The following is an 18612-nucleotide window of genomic DNA, read 5'->3' as shown; positions in this document are numbered from 1 at the left end:
CTCGAAATCGTTCTGGCTATCGTAATAATAAATGAGGTCAATTCCATCTTCCTGGCTTCATCTGTGTTTATTATCTTTGACATCAGTTCAACTACATACATGTACAGTACAGGTGTAGTGACTCAATGATAGTTCTACGTAGATAGATTGACTGTAACGAAAAGAAACAGTACTTATTAGACTAATTAACTAAGCAACAGTAATTACTATTATGCCTTATCATCTATAACACATGACGAGTTTGATCTGTAGATGAGATCGAAACAACTCGCCCTCTACTATTCAGTATACAATACACATGACTTGACAAGACTAGGACGTTTCGGCCCAGAATGAATTTAACCGAACCTGATAAATATAGCAAAATACAATACTATTACGATACTATTACTCTTACACATTTATAGCGAGTTAAACAGCAATGAAACAGCAATGTATCAATCATATCATAGCATACAAATACAGCAGAAATCAAGTGATAGACTAGAATGCACGAGGGACTTGTCGTCTGTCCACGGTTCACTGACATATTTATATATTGGCCGAATTATCCAAAATGACATTATAACATGATGACATGGATTCCTAAACAAGCATAAATCATATTCAAATCATTCAACAGTAATTAGTTACCGTATCGTATCCTACGATAGTCCGAACGAATCTTCTCATACTCAAAACATGTGCTGCGCTTGGATAACGCTATCCCATAATATTCGTCTATACTAAAACCGGAAACCGGATAACCGTATTTTCCGGAATCTTAACAAAATTACCACAAATGAAACTAAACAATAAATTCAACATAAAACTAACATTTAGGCCGTAACAATTATCTCACAACAAACTTTAAGTTTTTAAAGGCTACCAGCGAATATTTTCTGAATTTACCTCGGGTGAATCTCTCTTGGAAAGACAGCACTGTGATATTATTCCAAGCGATTCTTTCGGCCGCTAATTATGTTATTTGTATGTGGATGGATTGGAGTTATTTCCCATGGGCCGTGTTGCAGACCATATTCAATAAAGCAACATTACGAAAGTCAATTGGATTTACATATTTATTTTAAAAGTGAAATGAAATTCTTCAGTTGGCAGAAATGTAATTGACGTAGTAAGTAAGTCCAATAAGTATTGCATATACTCGCAATTATATATTTCTTTATTTCATTTGAAGTAAAGACACGTGCACAGTTTTAAAACTATATTTACTGTGTGCACAACACGTGTTTGAAATAATTTTCGATTCACACACGATGTTGCACAAAACACGTGCTTGTGTATTGTAAATACATCTACTTTGTAAAACGGTGCACGTATGTGTCCTTTATTTAGTTGGATAGGAAAATGCATTATGGTTGTCATTTTCTCAAGATATTGTCTCTTTACTTCCAAAATGCATAGTGATTTCCCCGGCCAGCGTACTGAAAGCTCAAGCTCACTGGCTCAGAACGATCACGTGATATTCCGTTATATGTAATAGTGAAGTAAACATGCATGGCGGTATATGAGTAACATTAGATCCCCGAAACAAAATGATAAAAATGTAAAAGTTATAATACAAACTGTTTTGTTGGTTTTGACAAGTTCCTTTCAATAGATAGGAATTCATAAAAGCATTCAATCATAAACATTGTGTTGTAATGAAATAAAAAGCGAAAATACGCGGAAACCCATCTTTAAATGATTTTGAATTTCAGAAATACATGTACCATAACAATGCAGCGTTGAGGAGACAAAATCACGCAATGTTTAAAAAAAAAAAGGTTATATAGAGATATGAAACAAAAACGAGAGACGCGCACAACTTCCTAACTTTAAACAGATCAAGGCCATCACAAAAGATAAGATAAGACTATTCATATTCAAGTATATTGTGCATTCATATAAATCCGACAGCATATATTGGATTTGAAAACAAATTCCCAACTCAGTGTCTATATCTATGTAGTGTATGTGTGTCAAGAGCAGTCTATGCATCCCCAGCTAATAAGGCATGTATAAATATAAAGAGACATGATTAAGTTTTTTCGGCGAGTGTCCGTTACTATTGGTGGCCGGGCCGACATACCGGCCGGTCCACATGCAGATTTCTATCTTATCTACCTTTTTAACGATTTTTGTTATGTCATTATTTCCGCAGTACGTGGCAATATATTTTTTTTAAATGAACATGGGTTGGAAATATTTGAAATCATTTCTTACAGTGAGTCATTATTATGGTTTTTTATAACACAATCTTTTATGAAGCAAATCATAGGTAAGATACATTTTAACACATCAATGTGAATACTCTTAATGACCCTTTTCAATTTGATTTTAATGCGACCTGTTGTTAGGCTCGTCTGCGATACTTTAAAATACATTACACTACAATTTTTTTTACAAAACAGAATTTCGAATAAATTCTAAATTAAAATATATTGTCATACCTGGTGAATACAGCTAAGTTGTTTACATACTTTTACATAGCAATCCGTTGTGGTCAAACGTCGTGGTGTATTCGAGCAGATCCAGCTGCATTCAGTTTATCCGTGCGACGGCTAGGTTCTACTTGCTGGATAATATGTGTTCGGCTTTCTGATTGTTAGCAGATTACGACCAATCGGAGTGCATATTACAAATAGTCAGTTTCATATGAATGTTAAATCCTTGGGCCGACATATCCTCGCAGCAGAGTGGTAAATGTAAATCCTGAATTTCCTTGCTGTAGTATTTAACATCATTACAAATGTTAGAGATTTGCCATAAATAATGTAACTGATAATGAGTAAAAAATCTATCACAAGACAGCTGAACGTTTTGATTTATATTTCAAGCTGCTGTTTGTCTCTTATATGTAGATTTTGATTCGATTTTAACTAAAGTAAGGAAACATCACAGACAGGTTACTTGATCTTTTAGATTGAACCGCCATTTTGACGTTGAAATGACACCTAACTCATGACAACAATTACAGTTGAGTAAAGACCAATCATCACACCTTAATGGTCAATGCCTTGGTTATCTGTGGCTATCTATAGTCAGTCCAAAGGGCCGCAATGACCGAGAGGAAACTCCAGTGGGGTATACGTAGTTGCCTAGTACTGGCCATAGGCCTGTGCTTCAACCTTACAAATCCTGGCACCTCCTTAAATCACCCTGGCTGTTTATACCAATTTGTCGTGAATGTATGCTAAATAATTATGATTTTATATTTTCTGTTTGAAGAACGTTATTCTGAATTGTCAGTTAATTGATCAATCTTGATGTATAAACGAACAAAATAACTATGTGTTACTGTTTCCCTCCCTTTTATTTGAAAATTACCTCTTCCTTGTTGTATTATGATTTTGTCACTGAGAGCTCTGGTATAAAGGACTTTAAATAGTGTTTAAAAAAAGAAATAGACTTAAGTCTGATGAATCCCACATGATGAGCTTGACGAGGTATATAATCACCAAATCCCTCTAACACTTACTGCCGAGGCTGTGAGTGGTTTGAATACAACTTACTAAAATTTGCTGCCCGACATCAAAGCTCCAATTCTTTTACGCCATAAAGTAACATTTTTTTTGCTTTCTGCTGTAGTTTTGAACACGTTGAGTTTAGGCTTCATATGTACTTGACAAATTAACGGAATGGTGGAAACAAAAAAATAAGCAAACTCATCGGAAATTAAGATTAAATTAAGAGAGAGTAAATGAAAACATTTCAAAAATGATTTTCTGTTAAACAAAGTATTGCAAACAGTCAGGAATAGATAAGGTAAAGACTTTTAGTGGAATATTTACTTAACTGCGTATGTGATGTAAAAAGCTGAAACTCGTTATCTTAAAGTCGGCGGTGTCATGAAAAACTTTTATCGTCAGTGTTCAAGTGATCAGAGTTCGGGATAAAGTTTGACAGTAGACTAGTTGTGCTTAATTTTACACATTTTTTTTTACATTAAACTATATTGAATCTTAAAATATCCTTGTCACGTACACAGAAAGGGGAGATAATTGAAAATGCTTTATACTGATCTATAGAGCCATCTCAGCCATGCTTAAGAACAGAAATTACTTTGCTTAAATTTGATTTATAATAACACAATAATTCATTTTTTAATTGTCTCTATAATTGCAATTTTGTGAGTTATATGTTTGGTTGCCTTCATTGTGTTTTAGATCATTCCGACATTTCAAAATCATCTATTTCATACTACAGATTATACTGTTTGTCAATGTAGCAAACGTTTTCGTACCTATATCATCATGTGAATAGCCAAGCATAACAGTTCCCTCTATATCAAGTATCTTTATGGTCCTTTAATATGGTTTCTACATAATTTATCACAAGTTTCGTATATTCACATCTGAAGAATAAATGTTGGAAATCCTCATTTTCAGTTTTGCAGAAATGACATTTTCAAAATTTTACTATTTTCATTTCAGTATATAGTATTTGATGTAAACATTTCCATTGAAATTCTTTGATTTTTAGACAGGTTAATATATTAAAACAATTCAGTCACATTTTTTTCCCCACGAAAACTGTTTTTGGTAAACTCTTTCCCAATTTGTTCTGAAGAGCAGGTTCGGTATTGGCATTCAACTTCATGCTTATCATATTAAGTTTTAATTTTTTATGTTCGATCGTTGTATTGTTACGATCTAAAATATTCAATTCAGAATTCACAAAAAGTTTAACATTATCTTCATCCCTCATTTCATCCTCTATTAATATTCTTTTATAATTTGCTGGTATTGCAGATTTAAGTTTTGCCAACTCAGATATGCAATTTCTTTTATCCCTCAATCTTCCATAGATATCGTGATCATGTTTTACATGTAACTGTTTCTGTGCCGTGTCCCATAAATTCTTTTCCGTAGCCTTCCGGCTATCAGGGGTAAGGTAGCATTTCCGTTTCTATGCACAACAACCTCGATCTGAAGATTAAAATATGCAAATCAGCTAGCCTACAAAAGCACGCGCACGCACGACGAAACCATCTTTCGTTTCGAGCACACGAGGGTGCTACCCGTTTTCACCTCGAAGGTAAGTGTCGTTGATACAATAGTGATTTTTGAAAGAACGCGAGCATTCTTTTTGCTTCGTTTTAATTTTCTGTATTTTGTTACCGAAACCGCGTATTGACTGTTGTAGACACACGTTCTTATTTTTGTTTTGATATTTTTTCAGGATTTGGTCGCTTGCGTGACAAGCCACGTGCGTGTGTGGTTTTTTTCTATTTATCATGTCTGACGTGTCAGACGACGCCCTATCGTTAGGGTCGGATAATGAGTTTGAGTTTGAGGGGCCCGGCGTTAATGTTGGAGCTAACGTCACTGTTTGCAGCGAAGCTGCAACTTCTCCGGTCAAATTGGCCAGACCCAAGACTCGGCTTCAGTCGAAAAGGGTCGGTAAACAGAAAGGAAAACCGACGCAGTCGGAGAGTGTTCCAAGGAAAAAGAGAAAAGCCGGTGACGAGAAACTTGACTCTGTGTTGTCTGCTATAGAGCAGTTAACGAAAGTGGTGGCTCAGAAAAAAGTTTCGGACGAGAACGTGCGAGACGTTCGCGAGATCCAAGATGGCGACCTCCGTGGTCGAGAGATTGATGATTTATCCTTGTTTGAAAAGGAGTCCGAGGATGATGGTTCGGAAGAGTTTGAGGATGACGAGGTCTTCCAGTTAGCGGATATATATGACAAGGCCAAGTTCGGACCAGCTCTTTCGGCGAAAGTAGCGGAGAGCATTACTTCTGCCGTCAGAACTAGGGCGGACGTGAGTAAACTGAACGAACTGTATAAAATTCCTGAGAATATTGAGGCACTGTTGCCCCCGCATACCAACCACGCGGTGTGGAATTTCGTTGGGGCCAACGCCCAGACATGTGATAGAGCCTTGCAAGATTTTCAGAGACTTCTGGGCCATGCTATGGTCCCTTTTCTGACTTTGGTCTCCAAATTTCAGAAGTTTGGGAAGAAGGGGACGTCAGAGATTAGTGTTGATTCAAAAGAGATTAAGAAGACGTTGTCCGACGGACTAAGTCTTTTATGTAATGTGCACTATGAGCTGTCAGTGAAACGGAGATGGTTTATTCGTCCGTCATTGCCCTACAAACACTTGTATCCGTTGTGTAATGCTGATACTGCTATCACTACAGAACTTTTCGGTGATAATGTAGAGAAGAGAATTAAGGAGCTTGATGACTTGAATCGTTGCACGCAGAGGAGAGGTCGAGCTTTCGGCAATCGATACAATTCTGGTTATCGTGGTGGACGGTCATCAAAAAACTGGCAGGCCCCGTGGGGGCGAGGAGGCTACAGAGGGTCCCAGCTGTCTCACAGAGGGAACTCGAGGTTTCACAGAAGGGGGAGAAGACAGTTTCAGAGCAACCCCAGCAACGATGCCAACCAGGGGGCAGGAAAAACAGTCAACCAGTAGCACTAAAGGTGAGTGATACAGGCCCTTCGGGGAGAATTGCCAAATTCATTGAAAAGTGGCGAGGTATTACATCCGATGAGTGGGTTCTGAACGCAGTTCAGGGTTATGATATAGAGTTTGGTGGTGATAAATGGCCAGTCCAGACTTTTGTGCCTAAACCCATTTCTTTTTCTGAGACAGAGCAATTATTAATAGACAGTGAGGTAGCTGGTTTGATTAGTAAAGGGGCAATAGTAGCATGTGAACATGAGTATGGTGAATTTTTGTCCAATATCTTCTTGGTTAGGAAGAAAGATGGTAAGTTTCGCCCAGTCATAAATTTACGTAACTTAAATGATCATGTGGCTTACGAACATTTTAAACAAGAAACACTGGACATTGTCTTGCAGGCAGTTCAGAGATTTGACTATTTCACTTCAGTTGATTTGACAGATGCCTATTTTAGCATCCCTATAGCTGCGAAATTTTGGAAATTATTAAGGTTTGAGTGGCGTGGCTCGTTATACGAGTTTCATGCGCTCCCTTTTGGTTTGGCATGTGCCCCAAGAGTTTTTACAAAAATTTTGAAACCAGTTTACAGTTACCTTCGTAGTAGAGCAATATCAGTTTTTTACTATATTGACGATTCACTTACGAGGGCCGCTCAGAAAGAGAAATGTGGTATGGACACTAAAGTCTTAATGGATTTGCTCATTAGCCTGGGCTTCCAGGTCAATAGAGAGAAGTCTATTATAGAACCTACACAGGTCATTTGTCATTTGGGTTATATCATTGATTCAATCCAATTCAAAGTATTTTTACCAGACGATAAAGTTGAAAAAATTTTAGGGAAGTGTCAGCAGGTTCTGTCTACTCATGATGTCTCTATAAGGCTGCTAGCCTCTCTCATTGGATGTTTTACCTCATCATTTAAAGCCATTCCTTTAGGACCTCTTTATTATCGCTCGTTAGAGGCAGACAAGTTAAGGGGTCTTGCGGGTTCTGTGGACGAGTATGATGGGGTCGTGGCCCTTAGTTCAGATAGCATTGCAGAGATTACTTGGTGGCAAGAGAATCTAGTTATGTCCAATGGTAAACTCATAAGACAGCCTAATCCTGACTGTATTTTGACCACCGATTCCTCACTGGAGGGGTGGGGAGCTGTGCTAGGCACCAGGGAGGTAAATGGTCTCTGGTCTTTACAGGAGGCTACAGAACACATCAATTATCTCGAGTTGAAAGCAATTCAGTTATCTCTGCATGCTTTCTGTAAAGAGTGGTCTTCTGTTCAGATTATGGTTCAGAGTGATAATACTACTGCAGTGGCTTACATTAACAATATGGGTGGTACAGTAGATAAACTAAACTGTTTAGCAAAAGATATCTGGTTGTGGTGTCATGGGCGGGACATCTTTGTCTCCGCGAAGTATTTACCTGGTATTGAGAATGTTCAGGCTGATGCATTATCTCGGAAGTTCTCGGTACAGACAGAATGGAGTTTAGACCCAAGTATTTTTCAAAGGACTTGCTTGCAGTTTTTCCTACCTGACATTGATTTGTTCGCCTCAAGATTAAATCACAAGTTGGACAGATTTGTGTCTTGGGGGCCAGACCCTATGTCTGAGAATGTGGATGCTTTTACTATAACTTGGGAGGGTCTCGAGCCATATTTGTTTCCTCCATTTTGTCTGATACCTAGGGTACTTCGGAAAGTTATTAATGATCAAGTCAAAAGAGCAATTATAATTGTACCTAATTGGAATTCTCAGCACTGGTTTCCTATGTTGCTTGATTTGTTGGTGGATACACCAGCCAGACTACCACATTGGCAAGATTTAATCACACTACCTCACAATGGCCGTCACCATTATCTTTTCAGGACACTGAACCTGACCGCATGCGTCATCTCAGGGCAGCCCTCCATCATAGAGGCTTATCAGAAGAGGCTACCGATGTGGCGCTCCACTCATGGCGACGAGGAACTGCAAAGGCTTATAACTTGGCGTGGCAGAACTGGAGAGTTTGGTGTGGTGAACGGAAAATTAATTCTAATAACCCGACTGAGGAGATGATTTGCGACTACCTTTTATCATTAAGGGCTTTAGGGCGATCATACAGTGTGATTAACACTCACAGGTCCATGCTATCACAGACGCTGGAGTTGTTGGGATGTAGCGTATGTCGGAACAGTTCGGTTATTACTAGGGTTATGAAAGGATTATTTAACCAGAACCCACCTTTGCCCCGGTATGTCGAGACATGGGATGTGTCAAAGGTATTGACTTTCCTACAGAATTTGCCGCCAGTAATTTCCATTACTCTTAAAGACCTTTCGTTGAAACTTGCTTGTCTGATTGCATTGACGACAGCTCAACGTTCACAGACTTTGGCAGCTCTTGATATCACCGCGATGAACAGGACAGATTTGATTTGTACCTTTTACATTAAAGACCTTTTGAAGACTACCAGGGCTGGTAAGTCTTCGGCTTCACAGGTAGTGAAGCTGTATAAATATGAACAAAATGTGGCATTAGATGTGTTAACGGTGTTGGACAGGTATTTGGAACTGACTAGGACAGGGCGTCTTAGTAATAGACTGTTTGTTTCATACAAAACTTTTCGTGCTGTGTCATCTTCAACCATATCACGATGGGTTAAGGAGATACTTACTCTTTCGGGTGTTGCATCATCTTTTACATCCCATTCCACTAGAGGGGCTTCAACCTCTGCGGCCTTTCGGGAAGGCGTTCCCCTTGGTGACATTTTGCGTACTGCGAATTGGTCCTCTGCCAGGACCTTTGCCAGATTTTATCACAGGGACATTTCCAGGGGTGGCGATTTGTTTGCTAATTCCGTGCTAGGATCGGCGGGTTGACTTCCTGCAGGTTTTCGGTTTTGAACTGATGTTATGTAACATTCCTGGATATCTGGATTTGACCTGCACTTTTGATGATATTTGGGGAAAATTTGAACTTTTCAATGGTTTATGTTCCTGCATTTTAACATGTACTATGGTGGTGCTGGATATTATATCATGATAGAGGATTTCGTTGTTTGTGTTGTATTTGTCATTACCAGTGTTTACATCCTTTAAACATGCTACCTTACCCCTGATAGCCGGAAGGCTACGGAAAAGAATCCCCCCCTCATCCGAGCTTTAGTGACGGATGAGGAGGATTCTTTGAGTATCAGCCTGTAGGCTGAGGGGGTAAGTTTTTTGGCCCACCCACTTTTCCTCCCGTTGATGTAAACAGCAGGTAATCTACTTTAAAGAATGGTTTCGTCGTGCGTGCGCGTGCTTTTGTAGGCTAGCTGATTTGCATATTTTAATCTTCAGATCGAGGTTGTTGTGCATAGAAACGGAAATGCTACCTTACCCCCTCAGCCTACAGGCTGATACTCAAAGAATCCTCCTCATCCGTCACTAAAGCTCGGATGAGGGGGATATCTTCTATCATATGTATTCCACTTTTCGTGAAGGAACTAAAGAAGAGTGGTTTTCTATTAAATACAATCATATGATTTCCAAATAATTCTTGTTCCAAAATTTCCCGTTTGTTTCTAGGTTTATTGAATCGTAAAAACGTCGACCATACTGTTAAAAGATTTTTTTTAAATTGAGGCATATGTGTAAGATCCAACAAACTTAAATCGGAACATTTGCATAGAAAATAATTCATTTGATATCTTTCGTCAAATAATTGCAGTCAGTGTTGTGCTATTGCATTCCATGTATCTTTGCCAGTTTTCATAATTTTGTAAATCAATTTTATTTGTTTCCGTAATGTAAAAAATGTAACATCCATAATTTCCATCCCTCCATTAGCTTTGTGTGAACGGATGATGTTACGTTCATTTGAATGAATCATTTCCACCTTCCCATTCCATACAAATTTCCATATAATAAAGTTCAGTTCTTTCAAATGTTTTTCAGGAATGCCATGAGCGTCTATTTCGAAACAAATCTTAGATATGATGAATAATTTGATAATTACAATTTTTTTCGAACATTGAGAGATTTCTTGTTTTCCATACCTACACGCAACTATTAATCTTTTTTATTTGTTCCCTCCATATTGCATCGTCATCGATTGCGTGCCCATGATGTACACCTAGTGTTTTAATATTTGATCGTGTCCAATTTATTGCTGTAAATCTAGGTATATTATCTTTCTATCGTCCAAGATAAATTCCGGTGTTTTTTTTGTAAATTTACTTTAGACCCAGAAACCTTTTCGTATTCTCCTAAAAGTTTGAATGATTCCGCTATTGAAGTTTCATCTTTAATAAATAGTTGGGTGTCATCCGCAAACAGATTTAGCTTTATTTCAATTTGACCTGGCAGTATTATTCCTTTTATGTTATTACTCTCACGAATTGAGCACGTTAACGGTTCGGCTTGTAAAATATACAAAATTGGTGCGATTAGGCACCCCTGTCTAGCAGATCTTGATATGTCAAAATATTCAGAGATAAACCCGTTTGTCTTAATACATGTTTTCGCATCGACTAACAACATTTGTACCCAGCCCCTCATGTTTAGCCAAAGGTTAAAGTTAAAGTTTTTTTCTTGATGAGTGTCGTCGATGAACGAGACGCTTATACTGCCGGGACATACGTTTTTATTTTCATTTTACGTTGATTTTCCTGCCTTACGGCCCTTGTACTGAGCAAATTTCTCCATTCTTTGATGATTTTTTTCTGTTTTATAATGATGAAGGTTAAGTTTCTTTTTCATTTAGATTTTGATGAGGTAAAATTTCTCGATATTCTTTTTACAAACACCAGTCAATTAGCGTAATTTGTTTTCATTGTAGAATATACTACTAAATGAGCCCTTAATCAAAATCCAAAGCAGTCCAAAGCAGCACTACACAGAGGGCAAAAAATGTCAATATTGGTGGTAAGCTTTTTAAAGGATTGTCATAGAGGGATTCTACTCTAATAATCTACGCCCCGAGTAAGTAAAATGTTAAGTAAATCAAGCCATTTCCAAAGCTTCTAATAGTGTCAAATATGGACTCCGTTGTCCATATGTTGAAATATATACACAGCGGTAATAAGTTCTAACTCTATGCCAGGGAAATCTTAATGGCAGGCAAGTAAATTAAACCAGTTATTTTCTACTCTCTGGACTAGGCTACAAACAAGCAAAGAGTCTTCAAACTGGAGACAATGTTTGTCAGTCCATCAACCAAAGCTATTGGCGACCAGGTTCTTGGCATTATTAGCCTCGTTTTCCAAATCACTAGCGTATTGTTCCACCATTCGTGCGTGATGCACTATATTGTTCAGCATCTGAAGTAACAGGCTGTTGGAGTAAGCTGAAAGACACATTAGATAAAGGATATAACATACAACATAATTACCACAACTTTTTACCAGGCTTACAAACAGAAGTAAGATAATAGTCTTTGAAATCATAACTCTTCTGAAGCATTAAGCCGGTATTTCTAGAACGCTATGGTCTAAAGATAATCACATGAATATGTTTCCGCGTTCTATCTAGTGCTGAAAATTCTACTTTTACTATTCTACGTTTATGATAATTATAATGTTGTTGCTTAGTGTACTTTGGCATGAATCCGATGATATTGGTTTCATAGTGTATTAATTTATTTATTTATTTTTATTCACTTTTGATGTTGCAATATTTTCCGATTAACTATCCTTGACACACCTCTGATTACGTCTAAGAAATTGCGTGGTGTAGGGATAGAATTTGAAGAACGTAATGACAGATACATACCCCTAGTTGATGTCATGTAATAGCGTGACGTGGTAGTTTCATAATGTCTGTCTGAACAAATACAGCAGCCGAAATAATCCTGATGGATTAGGCCATTGCAAGTAGAGCAGGTATCACTACCGCAGGTGTCACTGACCTCAGAACTCAACACCTCGTAGTTCACGGAGAATCCGGATCTTACAACAGAGGAATCCGTGGTAAAGTGCAACTTCAAAATGTCGCTTGACTTATGAACTGAAAAAGAAATTAATATGTTATAATTGTTAACAGCGAGACATCTTCTTTTTTCTGAAAAACTGACATAGATGCACTATCTAGAGTTATACTTTCCGGTAAGAAATTGTCTTCGATGCTTCTTTAACGTATTAGTCAGTGAAATTTGAAAGGTCTTAATTTCAGTTTACTTACATGTTACTAGAGGTTAACTAAACTTACTTCAATGTTACCTTACTGATGGAACAAAAAATTGTGTTTGTGATATTATTATCAAATCCTCCTACGTAAGTATATCGTGTTTATTTTTACCGTAATAGGTCCGAGACGTGTTGACCATGGAACCGTCACACATGCGCAGATGATCGGTTTCCTCAGAACTAATAGTGAGAGAGTCACACGTACAAGACGAGCACGTCTCCAGGTCGAAAAAATTAAATCTACAATGTGTAAGGTTCAACAACATTAAGTGGGAAATATCCAACCATATTTTTTTGCATCATAAAAATCTTATCCCAAAGTTAATAAAGTACACCAATACTGATTGGTTAAATATTTATAGTAGTAAAATTCGACCATCATACATTTTAAATTCAACATTTTATTCAAACGACAACACTCGCTGCCTTTACTGAAAATTACGAGTTTCTATCTCTTCTCTTCGTTTATTTTACTATATTTCTTATAAATGCAGTTATATCTTCATTCAAATTCTAGAAGGTTCCAAACAAGTTACCGACTTTAAATTTGTTGTCAATAATAAGAATACGCAGTCGCCAATATTCCTCGCGCCCCGCTAAGGAAATGGGATCTTCCAGTACACGTATGGATTTGGTTGTGTGCATGAAGTGTGCTATTTAGGTTTTTAACCAATTATTTCCATGGTTACCGGAATATAATGCAAAATGCAAATTAGTCCCTACTTAAGACACCACTAGACTACGAGAGCAATCCGTGTAATTTATTTCCTGGGCAGATGTTAAAGGGCTCGGAATTACGCTTCGGAAACGGTTAAATTTAGGTTTGAACATTTATTTCCATGGTTACAGGAATTTCATGAAATTATAAAGCACCCCATATCAAACGGCACCACCAGACAAATAGAGAATGCGTGTTTAGACGGATAGACGAACTAAGTCCAATTGAATTCAATGTCCTTGCAAACGCGTGGGGTGATGATAAAACACAAATATGTGTCGATTACATCAAACATTTGCAATTACAATTGTTACATGTATCATAGCGGAAAAGAAAAAAAGAAATAGTTATAACTTACGTAAGCGCCACCGTTTTACGAGAGCCTGGCACACCGCCAAGATCAATGTCGTAGCGACAGTCTCTGTTGTTAGGGTAGGCGTGTCCAGGAACTCCTGGGGACATTATTACTCCACTGCGGTTTCGGAAGTAACTTGGGCCGCAATCATAATCTGTATCAGAAACATGATAACTTTCCTAACAACCTTTATATCATAACAGGCAGGTCTTTACGCGGAATAAGACAAAAAGGTTCGACATTTCCCCATATAAAATGTATGATGTCACGTATTTCAACCTTCGTCATTTAGATTTATTTCCTTGACTATCATTTCAAGTATTGTCTGTGTAATTTCATTTGAATTTGACGATGTCTGTCTTCACACAGTTTAAAATAAACTACATTTTGTTATTCTTGACTGTAGAAACACGTGTTCTTAACCCTAGGCAGGGCAAGTTAACGATACTTTTTTAACTCTTAATAAAATACGATACGAATGAACTCGTTTTCGTATTATGTCGAAGACGAATAATTATACCGTATGAAGCGGTGGTCGTTTCCCACATATAGTGTGTAGCAGTTTGAGATCGCAATGGATAGGTTGTGCTAGCTGGGACCCAGGGTCGATGACTGGTAGTTAGCCAGGGACGATAGCTGGTTGTTCGCCAAGGACGATGACTGGTTGTTTGCCAGGGACGATGACTAGTTGTTTGCCAGGGACGATAACTGGTAGTTTGCCAAGGACGATGACTGGTAGTTAGCCAGGGACGATAGCTGGTTGTTCGCCAAGGACGATGACTGGTTGTTTGCCAGGGACGATGACTGGTTGTTCGCCAAGGACGATGACTGGTTGTTTGCCAGGGACGATGACTGGTTGTTTGCCAGGGACGATGACTAGTTGTTTGCCAGGGACGATAACTGGTAGTTTGCCAAGGACGATGACTGGTAGTTAGCCAGGGACGATAGCTGGTTGTTCGCCAAGGACGATGACTGGTAGTTTGCCATGGCCGATGACTCGTAGTTTGCCAAGGGCGATGCGTAGTTGTTTGCCAGGGGCGATGGCTGGTCATAAGGTAAGACCAGGGATTATAGCTGCTGGTTGTCTTCTGCATCCACGTTCCATTAACTGTTGTTTGTTGATCGTGAACGCAGTAGCAATGAGTGCACTTATAGCTTGTGTAACTGTTTTAAATAAGGAAATAACAGATGAGGTCCCTTCAAAGTAGCATCTAACCTCTAGAAGATTCTCATTAACACGAAAACCTTATAAATGTTAATGTTATTTCCAATCCAATTGTTAGTATAAGGTTAATATATGTACAATTCAACATTCACAAAATAAAGTTCACTTACTCCATATGTCGGTGGAAGCCATACGGACACGCAGGGCAGACGACAGGTGGGCACAAGCTAGCTGAATACAAACATTGTATCGTAGTCATTTAGTTACGAAATCAATGTGAAGAAATAAGATAGCGTAAACATCAATAATTGAATATATAGTATATCAAGCTGAAGCAAATGAAAATAAACTCACTTTGTGGATAGTAAGGGGTGGTGTTATCCCGGTACTTGCTACAGAAGCAATAGGTGCAAACACCGGTATAACTGTGGAGAATAAAATATAATATAATAATAAATATAAACACGTGTAAAATAATTCGACGTCAGCATACACGCACAAGAACTGTTTCCACGTGTGTCAGGAGATACATTACATGTCAAATATTTAAGACAAGTTGAGCATTCATTTAACATCTAAAATCATTTGATGATGTCAGCGAAAAGGTACTTCATTAACCAAGCATACACCTACTCGTATTCTGGAGTTTGCCCTACGTTACAGTACGGACAGGAAACAGGTGGGCAGACTGACCCTCCGACCAGGAATGAGTCATTGCCTGCTCTCTGGGTGACCTCGTAAGTCGCATAAAATCCAGGACGTCGTTGGTCAGAATTCGATTGGAAGGTTATCCACACATAGTCGTCCAAATTATTCACTACAAAAATGTTGTCACTGTGTATTATTAGAATAATGTTTGGAACCAAACGATATTTCATATGTCTTTAATTAATACAGTAATACTTATTTGAGCTTCGCATCGAATAGTTGAACACCTCTAAAAAGAAGAATCAGAAGTAGTATAGAATCTTAATTTGGTAGTCAGTCATCAATTATGAGCAAATGATAATTCTTTTGTGTTGTCAGCAATGTGATTTTCGTTGGCGGTACTGCCATGTACAGTATTTTCAATCGGTGGTATTGTATTCAAGCCAGATTGAGCATTAACGCAAAACTGCAGTAAAACTCTTTGTTGAAAGGGTTATGGTTTGTTAAAAGATATATTAAGATAAACGAACATTATTTGCACATCCATACTTACAGAACACCTGACCGTCTCCATTAGGAAGGGCAGCCCCGCAATATTTTAACGGTTTAGCTAGCTTGTAGTTCTCAATTTCAATATAATCGCAGTCGCAGTTGCTGCAGTACTCCAAATCAAAGATCTTAAAGTTGATTTCTACATCACTCTCCTGTTTTCCAAGATAGATGTCATACCGGAAGCGATAGTTGTTGGGATAGTTACCAGGGTAACCAGGGCTCATGATAACGCCAAGTCTGTCTGAACTTGTGGTTCCAGAATATCCACGTGTGGTGTACGCTGTTTATAGATAAAACTGACCATTATTAAATAATTAAATCATCATCCAGAAGACCCAGGCATTAACATTTGAGGCAGTGTATTGTCCAAATATAAGATAACCATATCACATTCAGATAAGTATCCTTATGTGATATTACTATTTCCATTTGCAATCTTTCTCACACACATTTTATATGTATTGCTTATTATTGTGCCTCATTTATATAACAGCATATTCAATTGATTTAAGTTGATTACGTTTCGAACTGAATAAATATAATATAACCCGCTCGCGATCGAGCGCCTCAATCATGTTATCCTTACTTGGAGCCTCTAATACATTCCTGTGGCAGTTATCAGTCTCTCGTGTTCAGAACGTACAGAACACAAAGCATACTTCCCATTCGAAATGAGGAAGAAATATATCTCATTCTTTCAAAATATAGATATTACCAGCTTTATTGATTGGATCGTCTCCACTCGGTATACCATCCTGAAACAAGAATATTCACGAATCACTATCTTAATAATCGCAACAATCAAGAATAAACATGTATCTGTTAACCTTTCGTTACGACCATGCGTTATGTGTATTATTGTGAATGAAATCAGAAAGGGGGGGGGGGGGGGGCATAATACAAGTGTAAATTTCACATTAGAACGTGAATGGTCAACCATAAAGTAAATGATCACGAGTGCTTTGATACTTTTCATTTTGTTGTTGAACTCAGTGTTTGGTCGAAACATATACGTAAATTTGAATTCAGATATTTCGAAAGACAATAGATACCAAACATATAGCACAGTTACCTCTTGTCCGCCAATGCCGCTAGCCGACAGCAGCAGGATGCAAAGGAGCAATTGGATGGGTTCCATCCCTGTCACCCGAAAATTGTCCCTGCAGTAATATGTAGATGGTATGACTATCTACTTTTACCAATACACCCGTCACTTACACACACTGTGAACTCGGTCTTTCCTTATCCGGGTAGAGGGAACATAGTGACAGGACAATGTCGGCTTTACCCGAGGCACCCCTGGGACTGATAACCAACTTATGTGTCGACGCCTGAGTCATTGAATCTCAGGAAAAAGGCTATTGACAAAGAGTTCTCACTCTGCTTAATCAGATGAACAAATGTATCGATACACACTGGTTCTGTATCATTAGTATAAATAAACATGCTTAAATGCGATATTGGGCGTAATGGAATTGAAAGTACATCCATGTAACGAAGTACTAAATGGATTGTTATAGTCATAATAAAACAATGACATTTCAAATTGACAATACATTTGAGTAGTATCAGTAAAAGCAGTTTTTTCTTGTATCGAACAGCTCAAGAGTTCGTCTGATAAGCTCAATATTTAATATCTTAGTCAGTATTCACGTATGATGTAAATGCATTCACGGACTATATTAGAAATGGCTGCACATATGTATAGCTGTTATCATTGTCGTTTGATAACACGAACTACATATTCTTATATACCTGAACTCCATTGTATTACTAAAACATAACACTAATGGCCATATCATTCTTCCATCTCCCCAGTCGAAGGGAATCTATATCGAAATCATACAGATATACATATAATGAAAACGATTGGTATATCTCATGAAACAGTTTTTATCTTAACAGTGCGCACATTCTAACGTTATTCAATTTCAAACGTCCACCATCTGTTCGTGCCTAGTACTACTGTGTGAGATTTGTTTCATATTTCTTTTTTTTTTTTGGAAATGGAATGAAAATGTTAAAAAAAATCATTATACTTTATGTCGGTTTTTTTTTATTTTTTTTTTAGTTTATTTATTTATTTATTTATTTGTTTTTAAACAAAGTAAATGTACATAACACAATCTTCAAAACAACTTTGAAGAGATCACAGAAAATGTCTCCTTCTGTTCTCTTTCCAAGGTACCGCCGATCTCAGTTACATGTAGACATACCCTGATTTATTACAGACGACTTTGTGAAAAAGGTTCACGCGCAAACAGAAAAGTCATAAATTTGATTCCACTTGTGTAATTTTCATTAGGAATTACTCAATAGGAAACTTCACCAATTTATCTAGATCAGGAAAGCCTAGATAAGGACGCACTTCTACATACCTAGGTTTCTAGCTGCTACCACGTACAATGTGTCCGACAGTATATGAGCTAATTTACATATTATCGCAGTGATTTGTGATCACGATAAGGGTTCGATGCATCCTACATATTACACCCAGGGATTCGTTTTAGAGTTAAGGAGGCATGCTACCTAACATATTAATCTCGTTATTGTCTTTTTAAGTTCAGGATACAACAAATCATTTAACTCACAACCTTGACATGTTTTATAGTTGATTATAAATG

At 37.7% G+C, this 18612-nt stretch overlaps 3 protein-coding genes and 1 long non-coding RNA gene across 5 annotated transcripts; 2 read left to right on the top strand and 2 right to left on the bottom strand.

Annotated features, from left to right (window-relative positions):
* Positions 1-51: 51 nt before the first annotated feature.
* Positions 52-827, bottom strand: LOC117321685. The gene is made up of 2 exons (XR_004531395.1): positions 634-827; positions 52-151 (listed from the first exon to the last, which is right to left on the bottom strand). It is a non-coding gene; the product is annotated as an uncharacterized LOC117321685 (long non-coding RNA).
* Positions 828-4909: 4082 nt separating this feature from the next.
* LOC117321684 lies at positions 4910-9433 on the top strand. 2 transcript variants are annotated; one of them, XM_033876194.1, is made up of 3 exons: positions 4910-5019; positions 5164-6417; positions 8268-9433. In XM_033876194.1, exon 2 carries the CDS (start codon positions 5219-5221, stop codon positions 6407-6409), a length of 1191 nt encoding a protein of 396 aa, XP_033732085.1. In that variant the 5' UTR covers positions 4910-5019; positions 5164-5218; the 3' UTR covers positions 6410-6417; positions 8268-9433. The 2 variants fall into 2 exon arrangements, with proteins under 2 accessions (XP_033732085.1, XP_033732086.1); XM_033876195.1 differs by having other exon boundaries at positions 4910-6417.
* On the top strand, positions 7090-8460 carry LOC117342322. Its single transcript, XM_033904448.1, has one exon. It carries the CDS (start codon positions 7090-7092, stop codon positions 8458-8460), a length of 1371 nt encoding a protein of 456 aa, XP_033760339.1.
* A 437-nt stretch (positions 9434-9870) lies between the features above and the next one.
* LOC117321683 lies at positions 9871-17240 on the bottom strand. The gene is made up of 11 exons (XM_033876193.1): positions 17061-17240; positions 16704-16743; positions 15990-16268; positions 15422-15605; positions 15143-15213; positions 14959-15019; positions 14144-14787; positions 13627-13777; positions 12663-12790; positions 12138-12371; positions 9871-11712 (listed from the first exon to the last, which is right to left on the bottom strand). The coding sequence occupies exons 1-11, from the start codon at positions 17124-17126 to the stop codon at positions 11579-11581; spliced, it is 1992 nt and encodes a 663-aa protein (XP_033732084.1). The 5' UTR covers positions 17127-17240; the 3' UTR covers positions 9871-11578.
* Between the last annotated feature and the right edge of the window lie 1372 nt (positions 17241-18612).

Source organism: Pecten maximus, chromosome 2, assembly GCF_902652985.1.
Source record: "Pecten maximus chromosome 2, xPecMax1.1, whole genome shotgun sequence".
Lineage (NCBI taxonomy): Eukaryota > Metazoa > Mollusca > Bivalvia > Pectinida > Pectinidae > Pecten > Pecten maximus.
Note: the sequence above shows the minus strand (reverse complement) of the source record. Positions and strands in the feature narration are given on the sequence as shown.

Coding starts and splice junctions, on each gene's coding strand:
- LOC117321684 (XM_033876194.1), top strand. CDS start 5,219: ATGTCTGACGTGTCAGACGACGCCCTATCGTTAGGGTCGGATAATGAG.
- LOC117342322 (XM_033904448.1), top strand. CDS start 7,090: ATGGATTTGCTCATTAGCCTGGGCTTCCAGGTCAATAGAGAGAAGTCT.
- LOC117321683 (XM_033876193.1), bottom strand. CDS start 17,126: ATGGAACCCATCCAATTGCTCCTTTGCATCCTGCTGCTGTCGGCTAGC. Junction 16,744..17,060: donor GCGGCATTGGCGGACAAGAG/GTAACTGTGCTA, acceptor TTCTTGTTTCAG/GATGGTATACCGAGTGGAGA. Junction 13,778..14,143: donor AACGACCACCGCTTCATACG/GTATAATTATTC, acceptor TTTCTGATACAG/ATTATGATTGCGGCCCAAGT.